The 16,186-nt window shown below is 37.9% G+C and overlaps 4 protein-coding genes and 1 long non-coding RNA gene across 5 annotated transcripts; 1 reads left to right on the plus strand and 4 right to left on the minus strand.

The window, feature by feature from the left end:
* Positions 1 to 77: 77 nt before the first annotated feature.
* Positions 78 to 1,096, minus strand: LOC6618307 (gamma-glutamylcyclotransferase). Its single transcript, XM_032719224.1, has 2 exons — positions 674 to 1,096; positions 78 to 546 (listed from the first exon to the last, which is right to left on the minus strand). Exons 1-2 carry the CDS (start codon positions 1,036 to 1,038, stop codon positions 234 to 236), a joined length of 678 nt encoding a protein of 225 aa, XP_032575115.1. The 5' UTR covers positions 1,039 to 1,096; the 3' UTR covers positions 78 to 233.
* A 7,487-nt stretch (positions 1,097 to 8,583) lies between these two features.
* LOC116801111 lies at positions 8,584 to 11,039 on the plus strand. Its single transcript, XR_004361782.1, has 3 exons — positions 8,584 to 9,424; positions 9,482 to 9,629; positions 10,321 to 11,039. It is a non-coding gene; the product is annotated as an uncharacterized LOC116801111 (long non-coding RNA).
* Positions 11,040 to 11,865: 826 nt separating this feature from the next.
* Positions 11,866 to 12,127, minus strand: LOC6618308. The gene has a single exon (XM_002042545.2). The coding sequence runs from the start codon at positions 12,095 to 12,097 to the stop codon at positions 11,942 to 11,944; it is 156 nt and encodes a 51-aa protein (XP_002042581.2). The 5' UTR covers positions 12,098 to 12,127; the 3' UTR covers positions 11,866 to 11,941.
* Positions 12,128 to 13,537: 1,410 nt separating this feature from the next.
* Positions 13,538 to 13,799, minus strand: LOC116801222. Its single transcript, XM_032719417.1, has one exon. The coding sequence runs from the start codon at positions 13,767 to 13,769 to the stop codon at positions 13,614 to 13,616; it is 156 nt and encodes a 51-aa protein (XP_032575308.1). The 5' UTR covers positions 13,770 to 13,799; the 3' UTR covers positions 13,538 to 13,613.
* A 1,448-nt stretch (positions 13,800 to 15,247) lies between these two features.
* LOC116801153 lies at positions 15,248 to 15,506 on the minus strand. The gene has a single exon (XM_032719020.1). The coding sequence runs from the start codon at positions 15,477 to 15,479 to the stop codon at positions 15,324 to 15,326; it is 156 nt and encodes a 51-aa protein (XP_032574911.1). The 5' UTR covers positions 15,480 to 15,506; the 3' UTR covers positions 15,248 to 15,323.
* Positions 15,507 to 16,186: the final 680 nt, after the last annotated feature.

The raw sequence follows: 16,186 nt of genomic DNA on the forward strand, positions 1-16,186 counted from the left end.
ATATAATATGGGACCTTGCGTAGCAATATTACAAGGAAAAATTTGAATGTTATTACAAGCTAATATATAATAAAACATTTGCAGTTGCATGAGTATTATTGTAACAAAGACAATAATTTAGTTACTAAACACACTGATTAATATTGTATTATTTAGGTGAAAATCTACATATTTTTCGAAATCTTTGATGAAATGTCAACGGCATCATGAAATTTATTTAATGTTTTCATTACTTAAAGGGCTACCCCTCCCAGTTGCAGTTTTCGTTCGATATCGGAGTTAACTTGTCCATTATGCTTAATGCTCCTCAATCGCAGAACATAATCTTCCGGGACGGAGCTCTCGATAGCGCCTTTAACGAGACATTGGAGATATGTTTTCGAAGGCTGTCTGGATAAGGGAATGGAGTCCTTGGGCAGTTCGTAGAGATTGCTCTCTGGCTGCTTGGTCAGTAGATAGGCTCGGACAGGGGTTGATTCGGATTCCCCACGGAGTTTTACGTAAACGGTGCGAGGCTCATAAATGCCTTGACTAACGCCTTCTTGACTGCAAAAAGTATATAATTAGGAGGTATTAGAAATCGAAATAAGTCAAATTTTACGATGCATGAGTTATTATTACAGTACAATGGAACCAATAAGACGGCATACATACTTATTGGTCGTAGACTTACCGGTCTATATCCGGTAGATTACTTAGATCGATCGTCCAGAGGGTTCCCCAGACATGATCACCCTGGGTGGGAACGATGGTGGCCACAGAACCACTCCAAATGGCTGATTCAAAGGCAAAGTCCAATCGATAATCGGGTAGCAGGGCCGGTCCAATTCTCCTGGCGGAAGGGTTCTGGATGTGGATTCTCTTGATCAGCATATTGCTTCCGAATCCAAAGTACAGGAACTGGTCACCTCGAATCTCTGGTAGATTCAAGGTGACATTCGAACCACTGATGCTGTGGCAATTTCCTTTGTTGAGGGCTACCAATAGGCAGCTTAAAACAACGATAAGACAATTCATTCTATACTCGTATATATGCATAGATTTATTTAGACTGGGAGCTGTCAACCAGCGATAGGATCTGCCTACAGGTTGAACGACTACTGAGAGGTGAACTCATTTCTCGGGCTTGTCTGATTGTGCATCTTATATTTTAGATTAGGGGTACACAAACACTGTGCTTAATATTTGTATTTAACGAAGTGATTTATTCGAGTATTTTAGGTTTTAATAAAAATTGACTCTACAAATAACCCTACAAATACAAAAATTTTATAACAAGATCAACGGTGGATTTTCAAGCTTGGGATTTGTTATATGTATACTTATATACCTGAGAGAGCATCAAAATGTACATAAGTGTGTTGATAAACAATTGTTCCCCTCAATTTCTTGCATGCTATGCATGCTATGCTATTTATTCGTCGACTTATATGACTTATTAAACTATGCACCTTAAAATACTTATATTATTATATTTATTATATTATATTATTATTATATTATTTTATTGAATTCATTTTTAAGGTTTTTAGGGAATCGTTCAAAATTCAAAGGCTCAATAGCATATCCATATTGATCCGATGTGAAAGGGTATACAAGACTAAGAGCATGTAGCGGGTAGAAGGAAGCGCTTTCATATAAAGTATGTATATTCTTGATCAGGATCAATAGCCGATTTCGTAGCAATATGATGAACTAAAATAATAATTAATAATGCACGCCCTGACTATTATAATTTTAAAGTTTTTTAAATTCGTTTGTTGAACAGGACTCCACAACTGATCAGCTGTCAATCGCAGCAAATCCACATATGCTGCTAAGATCGGCAGCTAAAAAAGATTCGGAGCAATCCGATCAATCAGCTGTGGATGGACCCCACCCTGTGATTGCTAAAAATTCCGAATTGTCTGCACTGGTTTCTCAACCAGTGATTCCACCTGTCTCGATTAGTTTACCACCACAAGGGAACATTGAGTCCGGACTACCGGCACAAGTTGGCGCTTCAGAAGTACAATCTGCAGCACCAAAACCCCTCGCGGTGGTTCCACTAAAGAAACAAATTTTTGTTTCTCGGCTTTCCCTGATCAAACATCGTCGGATGTATTGTCTTATATACAAGACAAAACAAAAGCCGATAATATAAAAGTGGAAAAATTTACCTTCTCTTTCGCTAGGGACATATCATCTTTCAAGATAACTGTCCCAAACGAGCTCTTTTCGACCATATGTTCGGGTGATTTTTGGCCGGATAGTATGGTGGTAAAAGAGTTTGAAGCTAAGATCAAAAATAAGAAAAAGGTGCCCGTGGGAATTAAACTTCCCTCACGTGGCCAGACCACTGCACCATCCGCCTCTTCATCTTCTTCCTCTTCAAAAACTAACTACAAAACTTACTATCTCCCATCAAAATGTTAGAGGCTTGCGTAGCAAATTAATCAAATTGTATTGTGATAGTCTTTCATTTGCATCCCATATTATAGTGCTCACAGAGACTTGGTTAAAGCCGGAGATACTTAACTCCGAAGTCTTCCCAGGTATGTACACTATATATAGGTTTGACGGGGAGGTGGAGTCTTGATTGCGGTTAGATCTACCCTCGCGTCGGAAGAGTTACTTTTGGACGATTCCCGTAACTCGGAATTCGTATGTGTAAAGCTGTCTTTTTCCGACAGATCAGTTTATATTATTATTATCCTATATTCCGCCATCTTCTGAATTCCCAGAATATCAGAATCATCTGTCCGCTATCCAGTCCATCTTGAATAAACTTTCTGACAGGGACCAATTGGTAGTTCTAGGTGATTTTAATATACCTGGCACAATGTGGTCCCCAGAAAAACAATCGAATATCCTTCTCCCTTTAGCACAACATGACTTTATTGACGGCTTGCTCGACTTATCGCTGTCGCAAGTTAATTATATTCCAAATTCTCTTGGTCGACTTTTGGATCTATGTTTTGTAACAAGTCCTGAATGTGTGTTTCTGTCCAGGGTAGTGCCTCTTACTCAACCTGAAGATCAATATCATCCTACTTTCGAGTGGAAATCGACTTAGGTACGGTATTAAAAGTAAATTCAGAGAAGTCAACAAAACGAATTCCCTGTTTTCGCAAGGCAAATTTTCGGAGGCTAAACAATTTTATAGCTGGCTTTAATTGGTCGGATCTTTACTCCTGCAACATAATGGCGGATGCGATTAATATGTTTTATACCGCATTTAAATCATTTTTTAACTCTTGTGTTCCGATGTACTATCCGTCAATCTCTAAGCCTCCTTGGTTTAATAAAGAGTTGACACACCTAAAAAATGTAAAGTCCAGACTCTATATGAAATTTAAAAATACCGGTTCTCAGTCCATCCTTTGTAAATATTAATGCTTAATGCTCAGTGCTACAAAAATTATTTAAACCGTTGTAAGTTCCAGTTTGCACAGGATCCGAAACAGTTTTATAATTTCGTTAGCATTAAGCGAAAAACAAGTTCTCACCCTTCCTCGCTATTTTTTGAAAACACTACGGTTACATCGGATCAGGCAATAGCCGATCTATTCGCCAAGTTTTTTCAAACAACATATTCAACTTTACCTCATTCCGAACAGCCATACTCTTATGCGGTATCTAAGTCGAATCTAATATTTTGCCCCACTATAAAAGAAAGCTCACTGCTTAACGATCTTCAGCGTGTTAAACCGGTCTATTCGCCAGGTCCCGATGGAATCCCTGGCTGTGTGCTCAGATTCTGTGCGGAAGCCTTGTGCAAGCCTCTACTGAAACTGTTTACCTTATCTTTGGAATCTTCACAATTCCCTCATATATGGAAGGAGTCCTTTGTGATTCCTCTTCACAAAAAAGGTAGCAAACTGGATGCAAGCAATTACAGAGGAATCTCTAAATTGTCGGCTATCCCAAAACTTTTCGAAAATGTTATCACTCCTCATTTGCAGCACCTTTGTAGATCAATCATATCACCGTGTCAACACGGTTTTATGAAACGCAGAGCTACAACCACTAACCTCTTGGAGCTAACTTCTTTCGTAATAGAGGGTTTCAAAAATAATCTTCAAACAGATGTCATCTACACTGATTTTAGTAAAGCATTTGACTCTGTTAATCATTACCTTCTAATAAAAAAACTTGATCTTATAGGTTTCCCTGTTGATCTTCTAAATTGGATTTCAAGCTATCTGAATGGCAGGACACAACAAGTTCTCTTTAAAAAAAAAAAAAGAAGCGGACCAAGATGGCTCCCTTGTGGGACACCGGATGTGACTCGGAGAATAGAAGATAAAGAATCTTCTATTCTCCGAGTCACATCCGGTGTCCCACAAGGGAGCCATCTTGGTCCGCTTCTTTTTACCTTATTCATTAACGACCTCTCCTTAATAATAAAACATTCGCGTGTACTTATGTACGCAGACGATGTTAAATTATGCCTCCAGTACAAGGACACTTCTTGCCATTTGGACTTACAATCCGATCTAGACCGATTTCAAATATGGTCGTGCCAACCTTACACTCTAAGTGGGTGCTCTCTGGACAGAATAACACGAGTTGATGATCTTGGTGTTCTTCTGGACCCAAAACTAAAATTTTCTGACCATATTTCGTCTATTGTCAATAAGGCCAGGGGTGTGCTTGGTTTTATAAAAAGGTGGTCTAAGGAATTTGAAGACCCTTACTTGACTAAAACCTTATTTATTTCGTTAGTCCGTCCGATTCTCGAGTACGGATCACCTGTTTGGAGTCCAAAATACGCATATATTACCACCTCCTTATTCCAGTAGACTACTTTTAATTAATTTACCATCCCTAGCTAACCGTAGAACTATGCTTGGAACAGTCTTTATTTGTAAGCTTATTCGTGGGGATGTTGAGAGTCCCGACTTGATTAGTCGGCTTAACTTCTCGGTTCCAAGTAGAGTCACTAGAAACTATATACCCCTTATCTTAAATCATTGTAGATCTAATTATGAGTTGCATGACCCTCACAGAGTTTTATGTTCTGACTATAATAGACTTTATCCTATTATCTGTAATCTTGACTCTCTGCCGCTATTAAAGCAATCGATTTTATCTTTTCTATTACATAATTAGATCCTACTAACACTAATATTTAACGTAGTTATTCCACATTATATTCATTTCCTCGTTCCTATTCTATTTTTTATATCGCGTCTATATCTTCTCGCGAATCGAGCCGTACGATACACGGCAGCGCCCCTCGGTCGGTTGGGCGGGAGGTGTGGCCGTGGGACCCGTGCGAATAAATAAATAAAAAAAAAAAATCGCTGCTCGAATTAGCTACCGTTTACATATTTATATTTATGTTAATAATTCATTATACTTGAAATATTTTAATGTTTAACATTAAAACTTTTCCATGTTCCCCAATTAAGTTATTTTTCTAACTATTGTTTTTTTTTTATATTTTGTTATTCTAGTGTCTTTGGTATGAGCGTCGAGATCCCAGGAACCAGTCAAGCTTATTGACTCATGTAGCCACGACCTCTCTAACGTCCACTTAAAAAATTATCAATAACAATTTGATAAATGTTTTGATATTTTTTTTTTTATTGTTTTTATCTTATTTCATCGATTTGGTGCGAACATGTGTTTCCTTTAGCACTGCTACGCGCCTATGCTTCTTCTCTCGCTGTATCCTTTCGTATTTTAACGCGCTTCCAATACGAAATTTGAACTGACCATACCCAACACTTACTGGCGGAAGGAACATAATCATAGTTAATAGCTGACATCTTACACATCAAATAAATACCATATGAAGCTCTCCTTTTCTTTTTGTTCGAAGAGTTTAAGCAGTGTAAATTTATGTCTAAAGGAGGTCTCACCGCGCAGTTGTAATCCAAAAAAGCCCCCGTGCATATCCGCGCCGAAAGTTTGTGCCAAGCCAAAAGCTTGTGCCAAGCGAAAAGCTCGTGCCAAGCCAAAAGTTTGTGCCGAACTGGTAAGAACTTACTTTTTAAAAGAACATTAATTTATTATTTTCCTAGGGGCCTTTATTTTGTGTATTGATAGTCTTTTACTGGGTAACAATATATCACAATTCTGACCAGTATTGAACTTCGCAACTTATTGCCTATCGTTATTCATTTCGTTGCTGCAGCCCTGGTCTTGCGTTACGCGATATTTCGTTACGTTGCGATATAAATGCATGTGATACGTAATGATAATTCAAAAAGTTTTTGTAAGTATTGAGGTACGTAAAAAATTAATTCCACACAAAAATTGTAACGCCTGCATTTATGGAAAGTGGTTTGATTTTCTTCGTTTTATGGTTCATCTTGCCAATTTATACCGGTATACCTAAAGCACTCTGACCACGCCTTTTCTAACGCCTTCACTTTTGAACAATTTTGTCATTTTTTCACATTCGCACTTCCACTAGCTGAGTAAGGGGTATATGACAGTCGGGGAACTCGACTATAGCATTCTCTCTTGTTATATTTCATGTCAGCAATAAGAGATTAATTAAATCAATTTTCTAGAGTGTTGTTAAAGTACACTACACTACTTTGTGGCCCTTTACAATTTGAAAACAAAGACAAACATCTCTTAAGAGTATTATTTAAAATTAAATATTATTAATACTGAAAATTTGAAACAGTACAATCAAATAAATCTTTTCAATTTGTAGCTTAAGAGGGTACGGTTTTTATATTAAATGTAATTTTTGTTGCTTCCTATATTTTTTTCATTTCTGAATTAGCTATGAAAAAACGTTTGAACTATGAGTTGATTTTAGTTCTTTTTTAAAAATTTCACGTTGGTTTAATTTCAAAAAACGGGTGCACTTCTTACAATTTTATGTTTACATAACAATTTTACCCCAAAATAAATTGTTAAAATGAAAACAAACACATGGGCAACGACCGTCACCATAAACCATATCGTTTGGCTTTCGATTTCAATATTTGGTGACATGATGGGTGACATATCATGGGAAAAGCACAATTTGCTTATGTTTGTTCGGAGTGCCGCAGTGACAGCCGTTTGTTGCGCGAATATATGCGAATGCATTTAAAATGATTTTTGCGATTTTATTGCGGAATTTGTTGCACGTTTTCGATGGATGTTGGTGTGGCTTGCGGCGGAACTCTGGCCAGTTTGACATGGTTTTTGGCCAAAAGCGAAACCAGATCGCATCAGAACAGGACAGGCGACACGAGTTGGTGAGCTAAGAGGTCTGGCATGGTCGTCATGACAACATAACTTTGTGTTGATTTATGCGATTTTAACTGCGAGTGCCAGGTGGCAAATGTATTTCATTAATTATACCTAGTTGTTTAATGACAGTATGAAAATTATTTATTTAGCGTTTTATATAATACATTTTTACATAATTTTCTGGTCAAATATTTAGAACTTTACGGCTGCAGTATTATGAATGAATTTTTACTGCATTGAGGACTATATTTTTAAGTGATATGAAAATTTCAAAAAAATTTGTTAGTTGAATCTTGTTGTTTTACCATGCAAGCCATGTACAGAACCCTATGTAAAAGCTTTGCTTTCTTCAGATAAAACCGCTACAGCCACTTGAGAAGGTCACTTAACTTGGTTAATTTATGGGCCAACTTGCCGCAAATCATTCAATTGGCTGCCTCGTCTTAGACCTGATGAACAGAAACAAAAACAGGCGCCAGCATAAATATTCATACTAGCGTGCTATCCCGAAGGCTCATTCAAGCCGGTAAATCCTTGTCATTGTCCTCGTATCGTGGCTGATTTTCACGCACACATGAGCACATAGAGAGCACAAATGATCAGAGCATCGTCATCATCATCATTTCCCTCATAATCAGCGTTACCATTATTATCAGTGGTATTCACGGCAAGCACACAGAACACATACACATTTACAGTCAAAACTTATATGTGATTTTAGAAACACTGTCTACACCATGGCCAAACTTATAGATACTCGAAGCGTAAGTTATTTGAAGTTATTCAAGGTTTTGCGTGCCAGCGGAATGACAACTGTGGAGTCATCATTTATTTCATGCACCTGCCGCTAGTTTTTGTCATGTAAATATCGCGCATCAAGTGTCTTTCGTTACTTTTTCAGTCGTAAAAAAAACATGCACATACAGACAGCAGACATATGATAAATGGATTTTCCGCCCCACGAACTTTGGTTGTCGCATGCAGGACTAGGCTGCCTTTTCTCTTTTCTCGTTCGCTTTCTTCATTTAAAGTTGCCGAGCGAAAGTTTAACGCTTTTATGCACGCATACGGGGCGTATACGCATTCAAAACTCAAATATATGTGCATAAGCATATTTGATGTCCTCGGTTATTTTGAGCAGAGAATTCGTCATAATTTTAATGGCATCGCCGGATGATAAATAAGACTAGCGTTGATTCAGCAAATTTTAATATGCATAAGCATTGTTTTTAAAATAGCTTATTTATTGCCCTAAGTTGGAAAAAATTTATATTGAGCATATAGAGCTGCAAAATGTTAATGAGCATGATACTGTGATACTGCGTTCGCTTTTGAATTAAGTTGGGTATTAGATTAATTGTTCTGCGCTCGAAATTTCAGAGTACTTACCATTAAAAGTGTAGTTTAAGCAAATTAAATATTTAACAAAGCGTGAATGGATCAATTAACTGAATTTCCGCAGTGAGGCAAATACCGAAATGCTGTTTGCACTTCATTTATATGTTTTTTGCACAGTTTAATTAATTTTTAATGTTGCGCAAAGACAACAACGAAAAATCAAACTGAAATTGTCGATTTATGGCTATTGTTGTAGGGAGTTTTACCCGTGTCCTGGTAAAAGTGGGTGCTCTAGTGGGTGTATCTATGAAATGAATTTCCAACAAGGCCTAACACGAGTCTGCCATTAAAATGATTGAGCCGCAAACCAAAGAATCCACAACAAACATCCGCCCAAATTGCCAAGTAAACGGATTAAATTTCCGATTTCCGATATGAAAAGCAAAAAATTGAATTAGAATTTGCAAAAGCTTTCAGATGCCCTTCAGACATTGTATAATCTATTGGGAAAGTCGGACACATTATTTTAAAAATGTCTTATAGAGAAGGAACAACTTATCCATAGTAATTTACTCTACTTTTTTTAAGTTACGTGTTTTTTAATATCCCAAACTGTTCTCACAGTGCCGAAGCTTAACCACAGCGTCTTACGGTGGTGTGCCTTTGGTAAGGGTATAATTATAAGGAATAAGGACCGAAAGATTGCGTAATCAATTTAAGCGCTTGAAATATCAACAAGGACTCGAGAACCGTTGGCAAGTCACGTTGTTTGATATCTGCCGACACACGGCGAGGCTCCTTGATATGTGCTCTTGTCACAGGGAAAACTTTGCGGCAGGTTCACAGCAAAAATATTTGCTTGGAAAAGTTGCAAGCTTGAGGGAAGAGAGGCAAATGTGTGGTAAAAAGAACATATTTTTGTGGCTTAACTCAAAAAATATATATATTTGTTGCTTAGGAAATCCACAAAGGCGCCAAGGATGTAAAATTTGAAGGATGAGGAACACTAGGAGAAGTAGGTACTTGACCTCGACTGAACTCACTTCACCAATCAACGTCACTTCAGATGAAAAACGACTGTGCCTTGTATAAAGGTTTCAATTTTGGTACACATTTTTTCTATAAATTAAACACACTCAAATTGCACTTTAGCATGAAGAAAATATGAATTTTTTAATAGGCCATGTGTGTACATTATAAATTTGATTAAAACCAAAGAATTCTTGTTTGGAAGCAGCTGACAACAAGTTGGTAAATTTTTCAATTCTCTGGCCAGCGGCTGAATACTTAAATGTATCAGAACCACAGTCAAGCCACAAGTTCTAGTTTGTGCACTCGACAGCTTTTAAATTAAAAACACAATATTTAATACATTTTATGTTTGAGCTAGATAAATAAACGCCCCCTATAATAAATGTTAAAATATGCCTCAGATTTTAGTGAGCTTTTAGTATAACGTTTACATTTTCCTAAGGTGTTTTAACACTAGCAGCTCTCATCAGCACTTTATTAACTTAAATTCTATTTAAAACCGACACTGGTTGACCTGATTACCTTAATTCAGCGAATCTCCACCAAATAAGCATCCTCGCATCATCATAATCAGGCAACTTGTATCGAGGGCATCAGCATTATTAGCTCCGCCATCGCCGACAACAAAGTGATAAACTGCTCGACATCGAGGCATCAGGGAGTCAATTATATAATGATGCGTCGATATCGAAGTACATGGTGGCTGTTGCCTCGCCTCTTTCGCCTGACAAGCTCGTTAAAATTTATGCTTTGTTTGTATTTCAGGAAAATGGTAGTCCAGGATGCTCCTCGCATGACGCACACATTTGTGACGTAGTCCACAGGACTCGACAGGATGCAAGGGGATAGAACCAACTATTATACTGCCCCAGTTGGTTGTGACAGGCAGCAACTGTCACAATAGCTGCCAATGTTTGGACATTTGTCGATGACCATAAAACAGAAGCTTAAATATTGGATCGTTTTACGAAAGGGGACATCATGGGCGGCACTTGAGGTTGATGAATAGGGCAGAGAATATTTATTGGCATAAGCGATAAGATTAGTCAAGTCGAGTGAAATAATTTTAAAACTAAGAATAGAGAACAATTGAGTGAGATTGAACATTTTTTTATTAATTTTTATTAATGATAACGTTTTAATTACGTTTGTATTAACGCAGCCATATTCGAGCGCAATACAATTTATTTTTATTAGCTCTTTGCCTTAATTGTGAGCCATAAATGATAATTGGTTCATTGACGATGCTAATTAAATTACATGAATAATTCGGTTAACTCTGCATTTGGCAAAATGGAACAACAGGCAAATGTATTTCATTGAGGTATACTTGGCAATTAAAATAATGTTTTTGCAAAAGAAAATTAGAAATTAAACCAAAATTCAAAGTGGGAACACCAAAGCATTTCGAACACCAAAGCATTTCGAAAAATTGATTTTAAATGGCAATCTGCAAGCTTAACTCAAATTAAATGGAAAGTAAATATGGGCTATTGAATTAAACGTAAAAGCGTAACAAATAATAAAGCAGAAAAATTTCATTCAGTCAGTAAATATAATTTTTATGCCAGCGGCACACGGAAAAAACGTTTTATTCGCTGTCCAAAGATTCCCCGCAGATAATAGTAAATATTTGAAATTAAATCTGTGTTTGTCGGCCAGTTAACCGATTGAGTGTAATCCAGAGCCCGCATTAAAATGCAATAAGTCTGCCTCGAGTAGGCTTTAACTTTCCTGATGAGAGGCCCCATCAGGCTGTCTTTTCCGGGCTCCAGTTCCCAGTTGCGAGCACAGGACCCCCTCTCACAGGCAGGACACAGTGGAATCCTGCACATGTTTACATGACGTTGGCCTGACTGCAGTCGCGGCTGCATGCAAAATTAATAAGCCATAACAAGTTGGTTTATGCCGCGGCTTCCTGGGACTGGGAAACCGTTCTTCTTAGGGGCGAATTAATTAACGAGCAGTGAAAGAGGCATAAAGTTTTGCATTCAAGAAAGCTCTTCCACGTCCTTGGCAACGTTTCCTCGGAGGCATGGTGTGGATGAAGAAGCTGCTGAAGGTCGTTGAAATATTGTCCCATTGAGCTTACCAATTTATTCATAATGAGAAATCTGGTTATTTTCTGAACAAAGTTAATACGCAAATAAATCAATGGTACTAAGATGTAAGAAGTATTGTAAATGATCTTCTTCTTAAACATCTCCCAAAGAGAAGAATTACCATTAATGTAATATCCACTCCCTTAGCCATTTAATGGGTACATTCCATTCCTGCACCCTCTTTTCCCGATCACTTAAACACCGCGTATTTATTTCTGGTAAATTTATTACCTTTATTACCTAATTTTGTATTTCTTTAGGCATAGAACTCTTTGGAAAGGTTCCTAGAAGGGCAGGCAAGTGTGCCGGGCGTAATTGTAGTAGGCGCGGGGACCACAAGCCTTGTCCTCCCAGGTTTCCTGGCGCGTTGCTATCTGTGCACCCACAGAGCTGAGGGCCAGGCCCAGGAAGACTATCAAGAAACTATGGAATACGTTCATCTTGTCGAGTAGCGCTGAATGATTGGCTGTGGCAGTCAGTCAGCTATTTATACCCGACTGCACGTTGCAATTAATATGGATGCTACGTGATACGGCGTTAAGCTTGCCATTTAAGTTTTTCCGGCATTTAAATCCTATCACTTATGTAAGCTGTTCGCTCTAGCTTCACATTTCGTAGCTGACCCTATCTGTTGCGATGGCTCACTCGGCGTATACTTGATGGCAAATTGGATGCGTAAACAAGCAAAATGAGCAGTCCACGGGCACACATTCCCCATCATCCCACCCATCTCTCTTCAGATCTCTTCAGTCTTTCTAGCCGCTTTAAATTAGATTTCTGTTTGAACTTGCCAAGGGAATTGAGTTCCCTACATCAACTGTAATACTCCTCACTTACTTATTTAATCACTTGCACTTCGCACTTTTCAACGACTGTGTTATCAAGTGTAACTTAATCTGCTTTAGCAAATTAGCACAAATTTTAAGGATTGAGGTGCAGTAAGTAAACTGGCATTTTAGCTTGGCATCGATTTTCTTACATTACAAATGCGATTTGCAAAGTTAGTTTGGTTAATAATTCATTTAACTAAGATCCAATTTACACTGCCTTAGTTTAATGTGTTTTAGTGTGTTTGGTGTTTTGAGTTAGCTAAAATTTATTAAGACACTTTAGAAAACTTATAATATGTGTTTCAATAATAATAACTGTTCAAAACCTGTATCAATAAGCTTTGAAAATAATTTCCTCAAGCCCCAGTTTTTCCAGTGATACATTTTTATAAAAATTGATTCAGCCAACGAAAGTTTACAATAATTGATCTACTGATAAATCCCTTTCTTAAGCTTTAAAAAATTACTTCTTTAGCTTGGCAGTGCCATTGAAGTTTTTCACCGTTTGGCCATGCATTTTGGTTGCAACTCTTTTTCCTCCGTTGGTAAGTATTTAAAATTGAAAAATTCAATTTGAAATTACGAACGCTTCCTTTCGAGCTCTTCCCGCAACAACTTCAACCGCTTTTCTCTTGCGTTTCCCAATGAATAATTAATATCCCTCTTTTCGGATAGAAATCAAAAGCCGAAAAGGAAAATCCGAAAAATCGGTGAAACTCAGCTGAGTGACGAATGCTACCCGGAGCTTATATGGAGACATAATTACCCAGAAAGTCGGACTTGAGTAGGGCATATGGGTCGCCCGAATGTGGGCCATTATGTGTTAGTGTACCAATTTATTCATAATGAGAAATCTGGTTATTTTCTGAACATAGTTAATACGCACATAAATCGATTGTTCTAAGAAGTAAGAAGTATTGTAAATGATCTTCTTCTTTAACATCTCCGAAAGAGAAGAATTACCATTAATGTAATATCCACTCCCTTAGCCATTTAATTGGTACATTCCATTCCTGCACCCTCTTTTCCCGATCAATTAAACACCGCGTATTTATTTCTGGTAAATTTATTACCTTTATTACCTAATTTTGTATTTCTTTAGGCATAGAACTCTTTGGAAAGGTTCCTAGAAGGGCAGGCAAGTGTGCCGGGCGTAATTGTAGTAGGCGCGGGGACCACAAGCCTTGTCCTCCCAGGTTTCCTGGCGCGTTGCTATCTGTGCACCCACAGAGCTGAGGGCCAGGCCCAGGAAGACTATCAAGAAACTATGGAATACGTTCATCTTGTCGAGTAGCGCTGAATGATTGGCTGTGGCAGTCAGTCAGCTATTTATACCCGACTGCACGTTGCAATTAATATGGATGCTACGTGATACGGCGTTAAGCTTGCCATTTAAGTTTTTCCGGCATTTAAATCCTATCACTTATGTAAGCTGTTCGCTCTAGCTTCACATTTCGTAGCTGACCCTATCTGTTGCGATGGCTCACTCGGCGTATACTTGATGGCAAATTGGATGCGTAAACAAGCAAAATGAGCAGTCCACGGGCACACATTCCCCATCATCCCACCCATCTCTCTTCAGATCTCTTCAGTCTTTCTAGCCGCTTTAAATTAGATTTCTGTTTGAACTTGCCAAGGGAATTGAGTTCGCTACATCAACTAAAATCCTCACTCACAACTTCTCACTTATTTATTTAATCACTTGCACTTCGCACATCGAAGGAAATTCAATACGCACTTTTCAACGACTGTGTTATCAAGTGTAACTTAATCTGCTTTAGCAAATTAGCACAAATTTTAAGGATTGAGGTGCAGTAAGTAAACTGGCATTTTAGCTTGGCATCGATTTTCTTACATTACAAATGCGATTTGCAAAGTTAGTTTGGTTAATAACTCATTTAACTAAGATCCAATTTACACTGCCTAGGTTTAATGTGTTTTAGTGTATTTAGTGTTTTGAGTTAGCTAAAATTAATTAAGACACTTTAGAAAACTTATAATATGTGTTTCAATAATAATAACTGTTCAAAAGCTGTATCAATAAGCTTTGGAAATAATTTCCTCAAGCCTCAGTTTTTCCAGTGATACATTTTTATAAAAATTGATTCAGCCAACGAAAGTTTACAATAATTGATCTACTGATAAATCCCTTTCTTAAGCTTTAAAAAATTACTTCTTTAGCTGGCAGTGCCATTGAAGTTGTTCACCGTTTTGACATTCATTTTGGGTGCACCTCTTTTTCCCCCGTTGGTAAGTATTTAAAATTTAAAAATTCAATTTGAAATTACGAACGCTTCCTTTCGAGCTCTTCCCGCAACAACTTCAACCGCTTTTCTCTTGCGTTTCCCAATGAATACTTAATATGAATACTATACTTTCGGATAGAAAGCAAAAGCCGAAAAGGAAAATCCGAAAAATCGGTGAAACTCAGCTGAGTGACGAATGCTACCCGGAGCTTATATGGAGACATAATTACCCAGAAAGTCGGACTTGAGTAGGGCATATGGGTCGCCCGAATGTGGGCCATTATGTGTAAGTGTACCAATTTATTCATAATGAGAAATCTGGTTATTTTCTGAACAAAGTTAATACGCACATAAATCGATTGTTCTAAGAAGTAAGAAGTATTGTAAATGATCTTCTTCTTTAACATCTCCCAAAGAGAAGAATTACCATTAATGTAATATCCACTCCCTTAGCCATTTAATGGGTACATTCCATTCCTGCACCCTCTTTTCCCGATCACTTAAACACCGCGTATTTATTTCTGGTAAATTTATTACCTTTATTACCTAATTTTGTATTTCTTTAGGCATAGAACTCTTTGGAAAGGTTCCTAGAAGGGCAGGCAAGTGTGCCGGGCGTAATTGTAGTAGGCGCGGGGACCACAAGCCTTGTCCTCCCAGGTTTCCTGGCGCGTTGCTATCTGTGCATCCACAGAGCTGAGGGCCAGGCCCAGGAAGACTATCAAGAAACTATGGAATACGTTCATCTTGTCGAGTAGCGCTGAATGATTGGCTGTGGCAGTCAGTCAGCTATTTATACCCGACTGCACGTTGCAATTAATATGGATGCTACGTGATACGGCGTTAAGCTTGCCATTTAAGTTTTTCCGGCATTTAAATCCTATCACTTATGTAAGCTGTTCGCTCTAGCTTCACATTTCGTAGCTGACCCTATCTGTTGCGATGGCTCACTCGGCGTATACTTGATGGCAAATTGGATGCGTAAACAAGCAAAATGAGCAGTCCACGGGCACACATTCCCCATCATCCCACCCATCTCTCTTCAGATCTCTTCAGTCTTTCTAGCCGCTTTAAATTAGATTTCTGTTTGAACTTGCCAAGGGAATTGAGTTCGCTACATCAACTGTAATCCTCACTCACAACTCCTCACTTATTTATTTAATCACTTGCACTTCGCACATCGAAGGAAATTCAATACGCACTTTTCAACGACTGTGTTATCAAGTGTAACTTAATCTGCTTTAGCAAATTAGCACAAATTTTAAGGATTGAGGTGCAGTAAGTAAACTGGCATTTTAGCTTGGCATCGATTTTCTTACATTACAAATGCGATTTGCAAAGTTAGTTTGGTTAATAACTCATTTAACTAAGATCCAATTTACACTGCCTAGGTTTAATGTGTTTTAGTGTATTTAGTGTTTTGAGTTAGCTAAAATTAATTAAGACACTTTAG

The sequence above is a fragment of the Drosophila sechellia genome, chromosome 3L (assembly GCF_004382195.2).
Source record: "Drosophila sechellia strain sech25 chromosome 3L, ASM438219v1, whole genome shotgun sequence".
In the NCBI taxonomy this organism is placed as follows: Eukaryota; Metazoa; Arthropoda; class Insecta; order Diptera; family Drosophilidae; genus Drosophila; species Drosophila sechellia.

Coding starts and splice junctions, on each gene's coding strand:
- LOC6618307 (XM_032719224.1), bottom strand. CDS start 1,038: ATGCATATATACGAGTATAGAATGAATTGTCTTATCGTTGTTTTAAGC. Junction 547..673: donor AATCTACCGGATATAGACCG/GTAAGTCTACGA, acceptor TACTTTTTGCAG/TCAAGAAGGCGTTAGTCAAG.
- LOC6618308 (XM_002042545.2), bottom strand. CDS start 12,097: ATGAACGTATTCCATAGTTTCTTGATAGTCTTCCTGGGCCTGGCCCTC.
- LOC116801222 (XM_032719417.1), bottom strand. CDS start 13,769: ATGAACGTATTCCATAGTTTCTTGATAGTCTTCCTGGGCCTGGCCCTC.
- LOC116801153 (XM_032719020.1), bottom strand. CDS start 15,479: ATGAACGTATTCCATAGTTTCTTGATAGTCTTCCTGGGCCTGGCCCTC.